At 50.6% G+C, this 16,292-nt stretch overlaps 1 protein-coding gene across 3 annotated transcripts in view; it reads right to left on the bottom strand.

Annotated features, from left to right (window-relative positions):
* Positions 1-16,292, bottom strand: part of LOC116949463 (pendrin-like) — a 176,738-nt gene that overhangs the window by 84,284 nt on the left and 76,162 nt on the right. For all 3 annotated transcript variants that reach the window (XM_076072136.1, XM_076072135.1, XM_076072134.1), the window contains 2 exons: positions 14,268-14,415; positions 13,178-13,291 (listed from right to left, as the gene is read on the bottom strand). In XM_076072136.1, coding sequence (XP_075928251.1) covers positions 13,178-13,291; positions 14,268-14,415 — 262 coding nt within the window. The remainder of the gene's footprint in view (positions 1-13,177; positions 13,292-14,267; positions 14,416-16,292) is intronic.

The raw sequence follows: 16,292 nt of genomic DNA, 5'->3' as shown, positions 1-16,292 counted from the left end.
GTGTTAGTATGGTGCTGTGTTAGTGTGATGTGGTGATGTGTTAGTGTGGTGTGATGCTGTGTTAGTGTGGAGCGGTGCTGTGTTAGTGTGGTGCTGTGTTAGTGTAGTGTGGTGCTGCTTTAGCGTGGTGTGCTGCTGTGTTAGTGTGGTGCTGTGTTAGTGTGTTGCTGTGTTAGTGTGGTGCTGTGTTAGTGTGGTGCTGTGGTAGCATGGTGCAGTGCTGTGTTAATTGTGTGTTGCTGTGTTAGTGTGGTGCTGTGTTAGTGTGGTGTGGTGCTGTGTGGTGTTGTGTTAGTGTGGTTTGGTGCTATGTTAGTGTGGTGTGGTGCTGTGTTAGTGTGGTGTGGTGCTGTGTTAGCGTGGTGCGGTGCTGTGTTAATGTAGTGTGGTGCTGTGCGGTGCTGTGTTAGTGTGGTGTGGTGGTGTCTTCGTGTGATGTGGTGCTGCGTTAGTGTGGTGCGGTGCTGTGTTATTGTGGTGCGGTGCTGTGTTAGTGTGGTGTGGTGCTGTGTTAGCGTGGTGCGGTGCAGTGTTAGTGTGGTGTGGTGCTGTGTTAGTGTGGTGCGGTGCTGTGTTCGTGTGGTGTGGTGCTATGTTAGCGTCGTGTGGTGCAGTGTTAATGTGGTGCGGTGCTGTGTTAGTGTGGTGTGGTGCTGTGTTAGCAGGGTGTGGTGCTGTGTTAGTGTGGTGTGGTGCTATGTTAGTGTGGTGAGGTGCTGTGTTAGTGTGGTGCTGTGTTAGTGTGGTGCTGTGTTAGCGTGGTGCGGTGCTGTGTTAGTGGTGTGTTGCTGTGTTAGTGTAGTGTGGTGTTGTGTTAGTGTGGTGTGGTGCTGTGTAAGCGTGGTGCGGTGCTGTGTTAGTGTGGGGTGGTGCTGTGTTAGTGTGGTGTGCTGCTGTGTTAGCGTGGTGCCGTGCTGTGTAAGTGTGGTGTTGTGCGGTGCTGTGTTAGTGTGATGTGGTGCTATGTTAGTGTGGTGTGGTGCTGTTTTAGTGTGGTGTGGTGCTGTGTTAGTGTAGTGTGGTCCTGCGTTAGTGTGGTGTGGTGCTGTGTTAGTGTGGTGCTGTGTTAGTGTGGTAGGGTGATGTGTTAGTGTAGTGTGGTGCTGTTTTAGCGCGGTGTGGTGCTATGTTAGTGTGGTGCTGTGTTAGTGTGGTGCTGTGTTAGCGTGGTGCGGTGCTGTTTTAGTGGTGTGTTGCTGTGTTAGTGTGGTGTGGTGCTGTGTTAGTGTGGTGTGTTGCGGTGTAAGCGTGGTGCGGTGCTGTGTTAGTGTGGTGTGGTGCTGTGTTAGTGTGGTGTGGTGCTGTGTTAGCGTGGTGCGGTGCTGTGTTAGTGTGGTGCTGTGTTAGTGTGGTAGGGTGATGTGTTAGTGTAGTGTGGTGCTGTTTTAGCGTGTTGTGGTGCTGTGTTAGTGTGGTGCTGTGATAGTGTGGTGTGGTGCTGTTTTAGAGTGGTGTGGTTCTTTGTTAGTGTGGTGTGGTGCTGTGTTATTGTGTTGTGGTGCTGTGTTAGTGTGGTTTGGTGCTGTGTTAGTGTGGTGCGGTGCTGTGTTAGTGTGGTGCGGTGCTGTGTTCGTGTGGTGTGGTGCTATGTTAGCGTCGTGTGGTGCAGTGTTAATGTGGTGCGGTGCTGTGTTAGTGTGGTGTGGTGCTGTGTTAGCAGGGTGTGGTGCTGTGTTAGTGTGGTGTGGTGCTATGTTAGTGTGGTGAGGTGCTGTGTTAGTGTGGTGCTGTGTTAGTGTGGTGCTGTGTTAGCGTGGTGCGGTGCTGTGTTAGTGGTGTGTTGCTGTGTTAGTGTAGTGTGGTGTTGTGTTAGTGTGGTGTGGTGCTGTGTAAGCGTGGTGCGGTGCTGTGTTAGTGTGGGGTGGTGCTGTGTTAGTGTGGTGTGGTGCTGTGTTAGCGTGGTGCCGTGCTGTGTTAGTGTGGTGTTGTGCGGTGCTGTGTTAGTGTGATGTGGTGCTATGTTAGTGTGGTGTGGTGCTGTTTTAGTGTGGTGTGGTGCTGTGTTAGTGTGGTGTGGTGCTGCGTTAGTGTGGTGTGGTGCTGTGTTAGTGTGGTGCTGTGTTAGTGTGGTAGGGTGATGTGTTAGTGTAGTGTGGTGCTGTTTTAGCGCGGTGTGGTGCTATGTTAGTGTGGTGCTGTGTTAGTGTGGTGCTGTGTTAGCGTGGTGCGGTGCTGTTTTAGTGGTGTGTTGCTGTGTTAGTGTGGTGTGGTGCTGTGTTAGTGTGGTGTGTTGCGGTGTAAGTGTGGTGCGGTGCTGTGTTAGTGTGGTGTGGTGCTGTGTTAGTGTGGTGTGGTGCTGTGTTAGCGTGGTGCGGTGCTGTGTTAGTGTGGTGCTGTGTTAGTGTGGTAGGGTGATGTGTTAGTGTAGTGTGGTGCTGTTTTAGCGTGTTGTGGTGCTGTGTTAGTGTGGTGCTGTGATAGTGTGGTGTGGTGCTGTTTTAGAGTGGTGTGGTTCTTTGTTAGTGTGGTGTGGTGCTGTGTTATTGTGTTGTGGTGCTGTGTTAGTGTGGTTTGGTGCTGTGTTAGTGTGGTGCGGTGGTGTGTTAGTGTGGTGTGCTGCTGTGTTAGTGTGGTGATGTGTTAGTGTGTTGCTCTGTTAGTGTGGCGTGGTGCTGTGTTAGTGTGGTGCTGTGGTAGCATGGTGTAGTGCTGTGTTAATTGTGTGTTGCTGTGTTAGTGTGGTGTGGTGCTGTGTTAGTGTGGTGTGGTGCTGTGTCAGCGTGGTGCGGTGCTGTGTTAGTGTGTTGTGGTGCTGTGTTAGTGTGGTGTGGTGCTGTGTTAGTGTGGTGCTGTGTTAGTGTGGTGTGGTGCTGTGTTAGTGTGGTGTGGTGCTGTGTTAGTGTGGTGTGGTGCTGTGTTAGCGTGGTGCGGTGCTGTGTTAGTGTGGTGCTGTGTTAGTGTGGTAGGGTGATGTGTTAGTGTAGTGTGGTGCTGTTTTAGCGTGTTGTGGTGCTGTGTTAGTGTGGTGCTGTGATAGTGTGGTGTGGTGCTGTCTTAGAGTGGTGTGGTTCTTTGTTAGTGTGGTGTGGTGCTGTGTTATTGTGTTGTGGTGCTGTGTTAGTGTGGTTTGGTGCTGTGTTAGTGTGGTGCGGTGCTGTGTTAGTGTGGTGCGGTGCTGTGTTCGTGTGGTGTGGTGCTATGTTAGCGTCGTGTGGTGCAGTGTTAATGTGGTGCGGTGCTGTGTTAGTGTGGTGTGGTGCTGTGTTAGCAGGGTGTGGTGCTGTGTTAGTGTGGTGTGGTGCTATGTTAGTGTGGTGAGGTGCTGTGTTAGTGTGGTGCTGTGTTAGTGTGGTGCTGTGTAAGCGTGGTGCGGTGCTGTGTTAGTGTGGGGTGGTGCTGTGTTAGTGTGGTGTGGTGCTGTGTTAGCGTGGTGCCGTGCTGTGTTAGTGTGGTGTTGTGCGGTGCTGTGTTAGTGTGATGTGGTGCTATGTTAGTGTGGTGTGGTGCTGTTTTAGTGTGGTGTGGTGCTGTGTTAGTGTGGTGTGGTGCTGCGTTAGTGTGGTGTGGTGCTGTGTTAGTGTGGTGCTGTGTTAGTGTGGTAGGGTGATGTGTTAGTGTAGTGTGGTGCTGTTTTAGCGCGGTGTGGTGCTATGTTAGTGTGGTGCTGTGTTAGTGTGGTGCTGTGTTAGCGTGGTGCGGTGCTGTTTTAGTGGTGTGTTGCTGTGTTAGTGTGGTGTGGTGCTGTGTTAGTGTGGTGTGTTGCGGTGTAAGTGTGGTGCGGTGCTGTGTTAGTGTGGTGTGGTGCTGTGTTAGTGTGGTGTGGTGCTGTGTTAGCGTGGTGCGGTGCTGTGTTAGTGTGGTGCTGTGTTAGTGTGGTAGGGTGATGTGTTAGTGTAGTGTGGTGCTGTTTTAGCGTGTTGTGGTGCTGTGTTAGTGTGGTGCTGTGATAGTGTGGTGTGGTGCTGTTTTAGAGTGGTGTGGTTCTTTGTTAGTGTGGTGTGGTGCTGTGTTATTGTGTTGTGGTGCTGTGTTAGTGTGGTTTGGTGCTGTGTTAGTGTGGTGCGGTGGTGTGTTAGTGTGGTGTGCTGCTGTGTTAGTGTGGTGATGTGTTAGTGTGTTGCTCTGTTAGTGTGGCGTGGTGCTGTGTTAGTGTGGTGCTGTGGTAGCATGGTGTAGTGCTGTGTTAATTGTGTGTTGCTGTGTTAGTGTGGTGTGGTGCTGTGTTAGTGTGGTGTGGTGCTGTGTCAGCGTGGTGCGGTGCTGTGTTAGTGTGTTGTGGTGCTGTGTTAGTGTGGTGTGGTGCTGTGTTAGTGTGGTGCTGTGTTAGTGTGGTGTGATGCTGTGTTAGTGTGGTGCGGTGCTATGTTAGTGTGGTGTGGTGCTGTGTTAGTGTGGTGCTGTGTTCGTGTGATGTGGTGCTGTGTTAGTGTGGTGCTGTGTTAGCGTGGTGCGGTGCTGTGTTAGTGAGGTGTGTTGCTGTGTTAGTGTGGTGTGGTGCTGTGTTAGTGTGGTGTGGTGCTGTGTTATTGTGGTGTGGTGATGTGTTAGTGTGGTGCTGTGTTAGTGTGGTGCGGCGCTGTGTTAGTGTGGTGCTGTGTTAGTGTAGTGTGGTGCTGTTTTAGCGTGGTGTGCTGCTGTGTTAGTGTGGTGCTGTGTTAGTGTGTTGCTGTGTTCGTGTGGTGTGGTGATGTGTTAGTGTGGTGCTGTGTTAGTGTGGTGCTATGGTAGCATGGTGCAGTGCTGTGTTAATTGTGTGTTGCTGTGTTAGTGTGGTGTGGTGCTGTTTTAGTGTGGTGTGGTGCTGTGTCAGCGTAGTGCGGTGCTGTGTTAGGGTGGTGCTGTGCTGTGTTAGTGTGGTGTGGTGCTGTGTTAGTGTGGTGTGCTCCTGTTTTAGTGTGGTGTTGTGCGGTGCTGTGTTAGTGTGATGTGGTGCTATGTTAGTGTGGTGTGGTGCTGTGTTAGTGTGGTGTGGTCCTGTGTTAGTGTGGTGTGGTCCTGTGTTAGTGTGGTGCTGTGTTAGTGTGGTAGGCTGATGTGTTAGTGTAGTGTGGTGCTGTTTTAGCGTGGTGTGGTGCTGTGTTACTGTGGTGCTGTGCTGTGCGGTGCTGTGTTAGTGTGGTGTGGTGCTATGTTAGTGTGGTGTGGTGCTGTGTTAGTGTGGTGTGGTCCTGTGTTAGTGTGGTGTGGTGCTGTGCGGTGTTGTGTTAGTGTGGTGTGTTGCTATGTTAGTGTGGTGTGGTGCTGTGTTAGTGTGGTGTTATGGTAGCATAGTGCTGTGTTAATTGTGTGTTGCTGTGTTAGTGTGGTGCTGTTTTAGTGTGGTGTGGTGCTGTGTCAGCGATGTGCGGTGCTGTGTTAGGGTGGTGCTGTGCTGTGTTAGTGTGGTGTGGTGCTGTGTTAGTGTGGTGTGGTCCTGTGTTAGTGTGGTGTGTGCTGTGCGGTGTTGTGTTAGTGTGGTGTGTTGCTATGTTAGTGTGGTGTGGTGCTGTGTTAGTGTGGTGTGGTGCTGTGTTAGTGTGGTGTGGTGCTGTGTTAGTGTGGTGTGGTGCTGTGTTAGTGTGGTCTGGTCCTGTGTTAGTGTGGTGTGGTGCTGTGCTAGTGTGGTGTGGTGCTGTGTTAGTGTGGTGTGGTCCTGTGTTAGTGTGGTGTGGTGCTGTGTTAGTGTGGTGCTGTGTTAGTGTGGTATGGTGATGTGTTAGTGTGGTGCTGTGTTAGTGTGGTGCGGTGCTGTGTTAGTGTGCTGCTGTGTTAGTGTAGTGTGGTGCTGTTTTAGCGTGGTGTGGTGCTGTGTTAGTGTGGTGCTGTGATAGTGTGGTGTGGTGCTGTTTTAGAGTGGTGTGGTGCTTTGTTAGTGTGGTGTGGTGCTGTGTTAGTGTGGTGTGGTGCTGTGTTAGTATGGTGCTGTGTTAGTGTGATGTGGTGATGTGTTAGTGTGGTGTGATGCTGTGTTAGTGTGGAGCGGTGCTGTGTTAGTGTGGTGCTGTGTTAGTGTAGTGTGGTGCTGCTTTAGCGTGGTGTGCTGCTGTGTTAGTGTGGTGCTGTGTTAGTGTGTTGCTGTGTTAGTGTGGTGCTGTGTTAGTGTGGTGCTGTGGTAGCATGGTGCAGTGCTGTGTTAATTGTGTGTTGCTGTGTTAGTGTGGTGCTGTGTTAGTGTGGTGTGCTCCTGTTTTAGTGTGGTGTTGTGCGGTGCTGTGTTAGTGTGATGTGGTGCTATGTTAGTGTGGTGTGGTGCTGTGTTAGTGTGGTGTGGTCCTGTGTTAGTGTGGTGTGGTCCTGTGTTAGTGTGGTGCTGTGTTAGTGTGGTAGGCTGATGTGTTAGTGTAGTGTGGTGCTGTTTTAGCGTGGTGTGGTGCTGTGTTACTGTGGTGCTGTGCTGTGCGGTGCTGTGTTAGTGTGGTGTGGTGCTATGTTAGTGTGGTGTGGTGCTGTGTTAGTGTGGTGTGGTCCTGTGTTAGTGTGGTGTGGTGCTGTGCGGTGTTGTGTTAGTGTGGTGTGTTGCTATGTTAGTGTGGTGTGGTGCTGTGTTAGTGTGGTGTTATGGTAGCATAGTGCTGTGTTAATTGTGTGTTGCTGTGTTAGTGTGGTGCTGTTTTAGTGTGGTGTGGTGCTGTGTCAGCGATGTGCGGTGCTGTGTTAGGGTGGTGCTGTGCTGTGTTAGTGTGGTGTGGTGCTGTGTTAGTGTGGTGTGGTCCTGTGTTAGTGTGGTGTGTGCTGTGCGGTGTTGTGTTAGTGTGGTGTGTTGCTATGTTAGTGTGGTGTGGTGCTGTGTTAGTGTGGTGTGGTGCTGTGTTAGTGTGGTGTGGTGCTGTGTTAGTGTGGTGTGGTGCTGTGTTAGTGTGGTCTGGTCCTGTGTTAGTGTGGTGTGGTGCTGTGCTAGTGTGGTGTGGTGCTGTGTTAGTGTGGTGTGGTCCTGTGTTAGTGTGGTGTGGTGCTGTGTTAGTGTGGTGCTGTGTTAGTGTGGTATGGTGATGTGTTAGTGTGGTGCTGTGTTAGTGTGGTGCGGTGCTGTGTTAGTGTGCTGCTGTGTTAGTGTAGTGTGGCGCTGTTTTAGCGTGGTGTGGTGCTGTGTTAGTGTGGTGCTGTGATAGTGTGGTGTGGTGCTGTTTTAGAGTGGTGTGGTGCTTTGTTAGTGTGGTGTGGTGCTGTGTTAGTGTGGTGTGGTGCTGTGTTAGTATGGTGCTGTGTTAGTGTGATGTGGTGATGTGTTAGTGTGGTGTGATGCTGTGTTAGTGTGGAGCGGTGCTGTGTTAGTGTGGTGCTGTGTTAGTGTAGTGTGGTGCTGCTTTAGCGTGGTGTGCTGCTGTGTTAGTGTGGTGCTGTGTTAGTGTGTTGCTGTGTTAGTGTGGTGCTGTGTTAGTGTGGTGCTGTGGTAGCATGGTGCAGTGCTGTGTTAATTGTGTGTTGCTGTGTTAGTGTGGTGCTGTGTTAGTGTGGTGTGGTGCTGTGTCAGCGTGGTGCGGTGCTGTGTTAGTGTATTGTGGTGCTGTGTTAGTGTGGTGTGGTGCTGTGTGGTGTTGTGTTAGTGTGGTTTGGTGCTATGTTAGTGTGGTGCTGTGTTAGTGTGGTGCTGTGGTAGCATGGTGCAGTGCTGTGTTAATTGTGTGTTGCTGTGTTAGTGTGGTGCTGTGTTAGTGTGGTGTGGTGCTGTGTTAGCGTGGTGCGGTGCTGTGTTAATGTAGTGTGGTGCTGTGCGGTGCTGTGTTAGTGTGGTGTGGTGCTGTCTTCGTGTGATGTGGTGCTGCGTTAGTGTGGTGCGGTGCTGTGTTATTGTGGTGCGGTGCTGTGTTAGTGTGGTGTGGTGCTGTGTTAGCGTGGTGCGGTGCAGTGTTAGTGTGGTGTGGTGCTGTGTTAGTGTGGTGCGGTGCTGTGTTCGTGTGGTGTGGTGCTATGTTAGCGTCGTGTGGTGCAGTGTTAGCAGGGTGTGGTGCTGTGTTAGTGTGGTGTGGTGCTATGTTAGTGTGGTGAGGTGCTGTGTTAGTGTGGTGCTGTGTTAGTGTGGTGCTGTGTTAGCGTGGTGCGGTGCTGTGTTAGTGGTGTGTTGCTGTGTTAGTGTAGTGTGGTGTTGTGTTAGTGTGGTGTGGTGCTGTGTAAGCATGGTGCGGTGCTGTGTTAGTGTGGGGTGGTGCTGTGTTAGTGTGGTGTGGTGCTGTGTTAGCGTGGTGCCGTGCTGTGTAAGTGTGGTGTTGTGCGGTGCTGTGTTAGTGTGATGTGGTGCTATGTTAGTGTGGTGTGGTGCTGTTTTAGTGTGGTGTGGTGCTGTGTTAGTGTGGTGTGGTCCTGCGTTAGTGTGGTGTGGTGCTGTGTTAGTGTGGTGCTGTGTTAGTGTGGTAGGGTGATGTGTTAGTGTAGTGTGGTGCTGTTTTAGCGCGGTGTGGTGCTATGTTAGTGTGGTGCTGTGTTAGTGTGGTGCTGTGTTAGCGTGGTGCGGTGCTGTTTTAGTGGTGTGTTGCTGTGTTAGTGTGGTGTGGTGCTGTGTTAGTGTGGTGTGTTGCGGTGTAAGCGTGGTGCGGTGCTGTGTTAGTGTGGTGTGGTGCTGTGTTAGTGTGGTGTGGTGCTGTGTTAGCGTGGTGCGGTGCTGTGTTAGTGTGGTGCTGTGTTAGTGTGGTAGGGTGATGTGTTAGTGTAGTGTGGTGCTGTTTTAGCGTGTTGTGGTGCTGTGTAAGTGTGGTGCTGTGATAGTGTGGTGTGGTGCTGTTTTAGAGTGGTGTGGTTCTTTGTTAGTGTGGTGTGGTGCTGTGTTATTGTGTTGTGGTGCTGTGTTAGTGTGGTTTGTTGCTGTGTTAGTGTGGTGCGGTGCTGTGTTAGTGTGGTGCGGTGCTGTGTTCGTGTGGTGTGGTGCTGTGTTAGTGTGGTGTGGTGCTGTGTTAGTGTGGTGTGGTGCTGTGTTAGTGTGGTCTGGTCCTGTGTTAGTGTGGTGTGGTGCTGTGCTAGTGTGGTGTGGTGCTGTGTTAGTGTGGTGTGGTCCTGTGTTAGTGTGGTGTGGTGCTGTGTTAGTGTGGTGCTGTGTTAGTGTGGTATGGTGATGTGTTAGTGTGGTGCTGTGTTAGCGTGGTGCGGTGCTGTGTTAGTGTGGTGCTGTGTTAGTGTGGTAGGGTGATGTGTTAGTGTAGTGTGGTGCTGTTTTAGCGTGTTGTGGTGCTGTGTAAGTGTGGTGCTGTGATAGTGTGGTGTGGTGCTGTTTTAGAGTGGTGTGGTTCTTTGTTAGTGTGGTGTGGTGCTGTGTTATTGTGTTGTGGTGCTGTGTTAGTGTGGTTTGTTGCTGTGTTAGTGTGGTGCGGTGCTGTGTTAGTGTGGTGCGGTGCTGTGTTCGTGTGGTGTGGTGCTGTGTTAGTGTGGTGTGGTGCTGTGTTAGTGTGGTGTGGTGCTGTGTTAGTGTGGTCTGGTCCTGTGTTAGTGTGGTGTGGTGCTGTGCTAGTGTGGTGTGGTGCTGTGTTAGTGTGGTGTGGTCCTGTGTTAGTGTGGTGTGGTGCTGTGTTAGTGTGGTGCTGTGTTAGTGTGGTATGGTGATGTGTTAGTGTGGTGCTGTGTTAGTGTGGTGCGGTGCTGTGTTAGTGTGCTGCTGTGTTAGTGTAGTGTGGTGCTGTTTTAGCGTGGTGTGGTGCTGTGTTAGTGTGGTGCTGTGATAGTGTGGTGTGGTGCTGTTTTAGAGTGGTGTGGTGCTTTGTTAGTGTGGTGTGGTGCTGTGTTAGTGTGGTGTGGTGCTGTGTTAGTATGGTGCTGTGTTAGTGTGATGTGGTGATGTGTTAGTGTGGTGTGATGCTGTGTTAGTGTGGAGCGGTGCTGTGTTAGTGTGGTGCTGTGTTAGTGTAGTGTGGTGCTGCTTTAGCGTGGTGTGCTGCTGTGTTAGTGTGGTGCTGTGTTAGTGTGTTGCTGTGTTAGTGTGGTGCTGTGTTAGTGTGGTGCTGTGGTAGCATGGTGCAGTGCTGTGTTAATTGTGTGTTGCTGTGTTAGTGTGGTGCTGTGTTAGTGTGGTGTGGTGCTGTGTCAGCGTGGTGCGGTGCTGTGTTAGTGTATTGTGGTGCTGTGTTAGTGTGGTGTGGTGCTGTGTGGTGTTGTGTTAGTGTGGTTTGGTGCTATGTTAGTGTGGTGTGGTGCTGTGTTAGTGTGGTGTGGTGCTGTGTTAGCGTGGTGCGGTGCTGTGTTAATGTAGTGTGGTGCTGTGCGGTGCTGTGTTAGTGTGGTGTGGTGCTGTCTTCGTGTGATGTGGTGCTGCGTTAGTGTGGTGCGGTGCTGTGTTATTGTGGTGCGGTGCTGTGTTAGTGTGGTGTGGTGCTGTGTTAGCGTGGTGCGGTGCAGTGTTAGTGTGGTGTGGTGCTGTGTTAGTGTGGTGCGGTGCTGTGTTCGTGTGGTGTGGTGCTATGTTAGCGTCGTGTGGTGCAGTGTTAATGTGGTGCGGTGCTGTGTTAGTGTGGTGTGGTGCTGTGTTAGCAGGGTGTGGTGCTGTGTTAGTGTGGTGTGGTGCTATGTTAGTGTGGTGAGGTGCTGTGTTAGTGTGGTGCTGTGTTAGTGTGGTGCTGTGTTAGCGTGGTGCGGTGCTGTGTTAGTGGTGTGTTGCTGTGTTAGTGTAGTGTGGTGTTGTGTTAGTGTGGTGTGGTGCTGTGTAAGCGTGGTGCGGTGCTGTGTTAGTGTGGGGTGGTGCTGTGTTAGTGTGGTGTGGTGCTGTGTTAGCGTGGTGCCGTGCTGTGTAAGTGTGGTGTTGTGCGGTGCTGCGTTAGTGTGATGTGGTGCTATGTTAGTGTGGTGTGGTGCTGTTTTAGTGTGGTGTGGTGCTGTGTTAGTGTGGTGTGGTCCTGCGTTAGTGTGGTGTGGTGCTGTGTTAGTGTGGTGCTGTGTTAGTGTGGTAGGGTGATGTGTTAGTGTAGTCTGGTGCTGTTTTAGCGCGGTGTGGTGCTATGTTAGTGTGGTGCTGTGTTAGTGTGGTGCTGTGTTAGCGTGGTGCGGTGCTGTTTTAGTGGTGTGTTGCTGTGTTAGTGTGGTGTGGTGCTGTGTTAGTGTGGTGTGTTGCGGTGTAAGCGTGGTGCGGTGCTGTGTTAGTGTGGTGTGGTGCTGTGTTAGTGTGGTGTGGTGCTGTGTTAGCGTGGTGCGGTGCTGTGTTAGTGTGGTGCTGTGTTAGTGTGGTAGGGTGATGTGTTAGTGTAGTGTGGTGCTGTTTTAGCGTGTTGTGGTGCTGTGTTAGTGTGGTGCTGTGATAGTGTGGTGTGGTGCTGTTTTAGAGTGGTGTGGTTCTTTGTTAGTGTGGTGTGGTGCTGTGTTATTGTGTTGTGGTGCTGTGTTAGTGTGGTTTGTTGCTGTGTTAGTGTGGTGCGGTGCTGTGTTAGTGTGGTGCGGTGCTGTGTTCGTGTGGTGTGGTGCTATGTTAGCGTCGTGTGGTGCAGTGTTAATGTGGTGTGGTGCTGTGTTAGTGTGGTGTGGTGCTGTGTTAGCAGGGTGTGGTGCTGTGTTAGTGTGGTGTGGTGCTATGTTAGTGTGGTGAGGTGCTGTGTTAGTGTGGTGCTGTGTTAGTGTGGTGCTGTGTTAGCGTGGTGCGGTGCTGTGTTAGTGGTGTGTTGCTGTGTTAGTGTAGTGTGGTGTTATGTTAGTGTGGTGTGGTGCTGTGTAAGCGTGGTGCGGTGCTGTGTTAGTGTGGGGTGGTGCTGTGTTAGTGTGGTGTGGTGCTGTGTTAGCGTGGTGCCGTGCTGTGTTAGTGTGGTGTTGTGCGGTGCTGTGTTAGTGTGATGTGGTGCTATGTTAGTGTGGTGTGGTGCTGTTTTAGTGTGGTGTGGTGCTGTGTTAGTGTGGTGTGGTGCTGCGTTAGTGTGGTGTGGTGCTGTGTTAGTGTGGTGCTGTGTTAGTGTGGTAGGGTGATGTGTTAGTGTAGTGTGGTGCTGTTTTAGCGCGGTGTGGTGCTATGTTAGTGTGGTGCTGTGTTAGTGTGGTGCTGTGTTAGCGTGGTGCGGTGCTGTTTTAGTGGTGTGTTGCTGTGTTAGTGTGGTGTGGTGCTGTGTTAGTGTGGTGTGTTGCGGTGTAAGTGTGGTGCGGTGCTGTGTTAGTGTGGTGTGGTGCTGTGTTAGTGTGGTGTTGTGCTGTGTTAGCATGGTGCGGTGCTGTGTTAGTGTGGTGCTGTGTTAGTGTGGTAGGGTGATGTGTTAGTGTAGTGTGGTGCTGTTTTAGCGTGTTGTGGTGCTGTGTTAGTGTGGTGCTGTGATAGTGTGGTGTGGTGCTGTTTTAGAGTGGTGTGGTTCTTTGTTATTGTGGTGTGGTGCTGTGTTATTGTGTTGTGGTGCTGTGTTAGTGTGGTTTGGTGCTGTGTTAGTGTGGTGCGGTGGTGTGTTAGTGTGGTGCTGTGTTAGTGTAGTGTGGTGCTGTTTTAGCGTGGTGTGCTGCTGTGTTAGTGTGGTGATGTGTTAGTGTGTTGCTCTGTTAGTGTGGCGTGGTGCTGTGTTAGTGTGGTGCTGTGGTAGCATGGTGTAGTGCTGTGTTAATTGTGTGTTGCTGTGTTAGTGTGGTGTGGTGCTGTGTTAGTGTGGTGTGGTGCTGTGTCAGCGTGGTGCGGTGCTGTGTTAGTGTGTTGTGGTGCTGTGTTAGTGTGGTGTGGTGCTGTGTTAGTGTGGTGCTGTGTTAGTGTGGTGTGATGCTGTGTTAGCGTGGTGCGGTGCTATGTTAGTGTGGTGTGGTGCTGTGTTAGTGTGGTGCTGTGTTCGTGTGATGTGGTGCTGTGTTAGTGTGGTGCTGTGTTAGCGTGGTGCGGTGCTGTGTTAGTGAGGTGTGTTGCTGTGTTAGTGTGGTGTGGTGCTGTGTTAGTGTGGTGTGGTGCTGTGTTAGTGTGGTGTGGTGCTGTGTTAGTGTGGTGAGGGGCTGTGTTAGCGTGGTGCGGTGCTGTGTTAGTGTGTTGTGGTGCTGTTTTAGCGTGGTGTGGTGCTGTGTTAGTGTGGTGTGGTGCTGTGTTAGCGTGGTGTGGTGCTGTGTTAGCGTGGTGTGGTGCTGTGTTAGTGTGGTGTGGTGCTGTGTTAGTGTGGTGTGGTGCTGTGTTAGTGTGGTGCTGTGTTAGCGTGGTGCGGTGTTGTGTTAGCATGGTTCGGTGCTGTGTTAGCGTGGTGCGGTGCTGTGTTAGCGTGGTGCGGTGGTGTTGTTCCATGGTGCGGTGGTGGTGGTGCGGTGCTGTGTTAGCATTTTGCGATAATGTGTTAGCGTGGTGTGGTGCTGTGTCAGTGTGGTGCGGTGCTGTGTTAGCATGGTGCGGTGGTGGTGTGGCCAGGACCTGTGTCTTGCCGCCAGAGCTCTCCTGTATGAGTGAGCGGGAGAGCGACGTGCTCACCACGACCGTCTGGAAGAACGACCCGAAGATGTTGCTCAACCCGAACGCAAGCAACTCCTGTGGATCATGATCAACATTGTTATCAGCATCGTTATAATCAACATCAACGCTATCAACATCAATATCACAATCGTCATCATTAAAATCATTATTAACAACATCATCAATATCATCACCATGCATCAGAGCCAAATATATAATGAACAAAAAACAAAGGCAAATATTTCCTGTGTAGCCTCCACATATGGTTGGGGCAAGCACATAAAAACGCTGGCACAGCGCACTTATGTGGGTGGCCAGCACCACGCCCGGCCGCCTTTGTCTCCCAAGTGCTGATGTTGCCACATTGCACCAGTTACTCATTTAAGGACCAGTTCAGATAATCGCTACTGATGTTGACCGTGGGCTGGTAATCTAACTGAAGTCTGATTCGTTGCACAATGCGCCAATCACTGCACCACCGCTCTCCACATTGTAATGACCAACCAAGACCATCATCAGTAGCAGTGCAGCTGGCAAGCCGGAGTGCTATCAAAGTTAAATCAGTAAATAGTTAAATGATGGAGGGGCGAGCGAGACAGACGCAGTCACAATGACCTGTGCCAGATGCAACGCATGGAAGACGGCTGTCTGGGAACCCCATTTAGTGATTTACACGGATCGAATAAATCTCATTACATCCCAGTCACATTGTTTCATCTGCCAGCTGGCTGCCCGGTTATCCAGTTATTGGGTAACCTGCTTATCTGGTTACCTCCTTAATGGGTCAACTTGTTAACCAGTTATTTGGTTCAAGGTTACCAGGTCACCTGGTTACCTGGTTATCCGGCTACCTGATTACCAGGTCACCTGGTAGCTGGGTATTCGGAAACCTGATTACCAGTTCATCTGGTTACACATTTGCCTGGTTAACAGGTCACTTGGTTACCTGGTTACCAAGTCATCTGGTTACCAAGATATCCGGTTACTACCTGGTTACAAGGTAACTTATTTATCTGGTAACCAGGCGACCTAGTTACGGGTACCCAGTTACCTGGTTGCTATCGATAGCGTATCCGTGCTTCTGTGCGAAGATCTTGCTGAGTGACAGGGGCACCACGAAGGCCACGATCGCTATGGCAAACGCATCCCCGATTATCTCGGGGAAGAGGCTCACGTCCGGTATAACCGGAGGAGCCAGCCTGGGACGACAAAAACAACCATTAAAACAACAACAATCACAGCGAGAACAATCACAACAATAATCACAACAACAATTAAAAAAACAATCATAATAAATACAATAACAATTACATCATCAATAAACTTGTAATGCGCGCATATGTTACGAATGTCCGATCCAACAACAATTACAACATCAAAGTTCCTCGTACGTCAGACAGAACACGTGAGAGCCTGAACGGGTGATGGTCTATAGAGGTGATAATCTGTACAGGTGAGAGCCTGAATGGCTGAGAGTCTGAACAGGTAATATGCCTGGAGAGGTGATGACCTCCTGGAAGGTGGATGATGGGTGCCTGGATGCAGGGCCGGATTAAGGCGTGGGGGCTTTAGGGGCTGCAGCCCAGGGGCCTCCGCCAGCTGGAGGGCCTCCAGAGATCAATGGCGGAGCCAGGATTTTCAGGTAGGGGGGGGGCAACCCCTCCAGCAATGAAAAATGACAGTAGTTAGTACAGTGAGGGAAAAAAAAGTATTTGATCCCCTGCTGATTTTGTACGTTTGCCCACTGACAAAAAAATGATCAGTCAATAATTTTAAATTTTAATGGTAGGTTTATTTGAACAGTGAGAAACAGAATAACAACAAAAAAAATCCAGAATAACGCATGTCAAAAATGTTATAAATTGATTTGTATTTTAATGAGGGAAATAAGTATTTGACCCCTCTGCAAAACATGACTTAGTACTTGGTGGCAAAACCCTTGTTGGCAATCACAGAGGTCAGACGTTTCTTGTAGTTGGCCACCAGGTTTGCACACATCTCAGGAGGGATTTTGTCCCACTCCTCTTTGCAGATCTTCTCCAAGTCATTAAGGTTTCGAGGCTGACGTTTGGCAACTCAAACCTTCAGCTCCCTCCACAGATTTGCTATGGGATTAAGGTCTGGAGACTGGCTAGGCCACTCCAGGACCTTAATGTGCTTCTTCTTGAGCCACTCCTTTGTTGCCTTGGCCGTGTGTTTTGGGTCAGTGACATGCTGGAATACCCATCCACGACCCATTTTTAATGCCCTGGTTGAGGGAAGGAGGTTCTTACCCAAGATTTGACGGTACATGGCCCCGTCCATCGTCCCTTTGATGCGGTGAAGTTGCCCTGTCCCCTTGACAGAAAAACATCCCCAAAGCATAATATTTCCACCTCCATGTTTGACGGTGGGATGGTGTTCTTGGGGTCATAGGCAGCATTCCTCCTCCTCCAAACACGGCGAGTTGAGTTGATGCCAAAGAGCTCTATTTTTGTCTCATCTGACCACAACACTTTCACCCAGTTGTCCTCTGAATCATTCAGATGTTCATTGGCAAACTTCAGATGGGCATGTATATGTGCTTTCTTGAGCAGGGGGACCTTGTGGGCGCTGCAGGATTTCAGTTCTTCACGGCGTAGTGTGTTACCAATTGTTTTCTTGGTGACTATGGTCCCAGCTCCCTTGAGATCATTGACAAGATCCTCCCGTGTAGTTCTGGGCTGATTCCTCACCGTTCTCATTATCATTGCAACTCCACGAGGTGAGATCTTGCATGGAGCCCCAGGCCGAGGGAGATTGACAGTTCTTTTGTGTTTCTTCCATTTGCGAATAATCGCACCAACTGTTGTCACCTTCTCAGCAAGCTGCTTGGCAATGGTCTTGTAGTCCATTCCAGCCTTGTGTAGGTCTACAATCTTGTCCCTGACACCCTTGGAGAGCTCTTTGGTCTTGGCCATGGTGGAGAGTTTGGAATCTGATTGATTGATTGCTTCTGTGGACAGGTGTCTTTTATACAGGTAACAAGCTGAGATTAGGAGCACTTCCTTTAAGAGTGTGCTCCTAATCTCAGCTCGTTACCTGTATAAAAGACACC

Source organism: Petromyzon marinus, chromosome 36 (assembly GCF_048934315.1).
Source record: "Petromyzon marinus isolate PM22_M1 ecotype Great Lakes invasive population chromosome 36, UKy_Petmar_22M1.pri1.0, whole genome shotgun sequence".
Lineage (NCBI taxonomy): Eukaryota > Metazoa > Chordata > Hyperoartia > Petromyzontiformes > Petromyzontidae > Petromyzon > Petromyzon marinus.
This window is presented reverse-complemented; position numbering and strand designations above follow the sequence as displayed.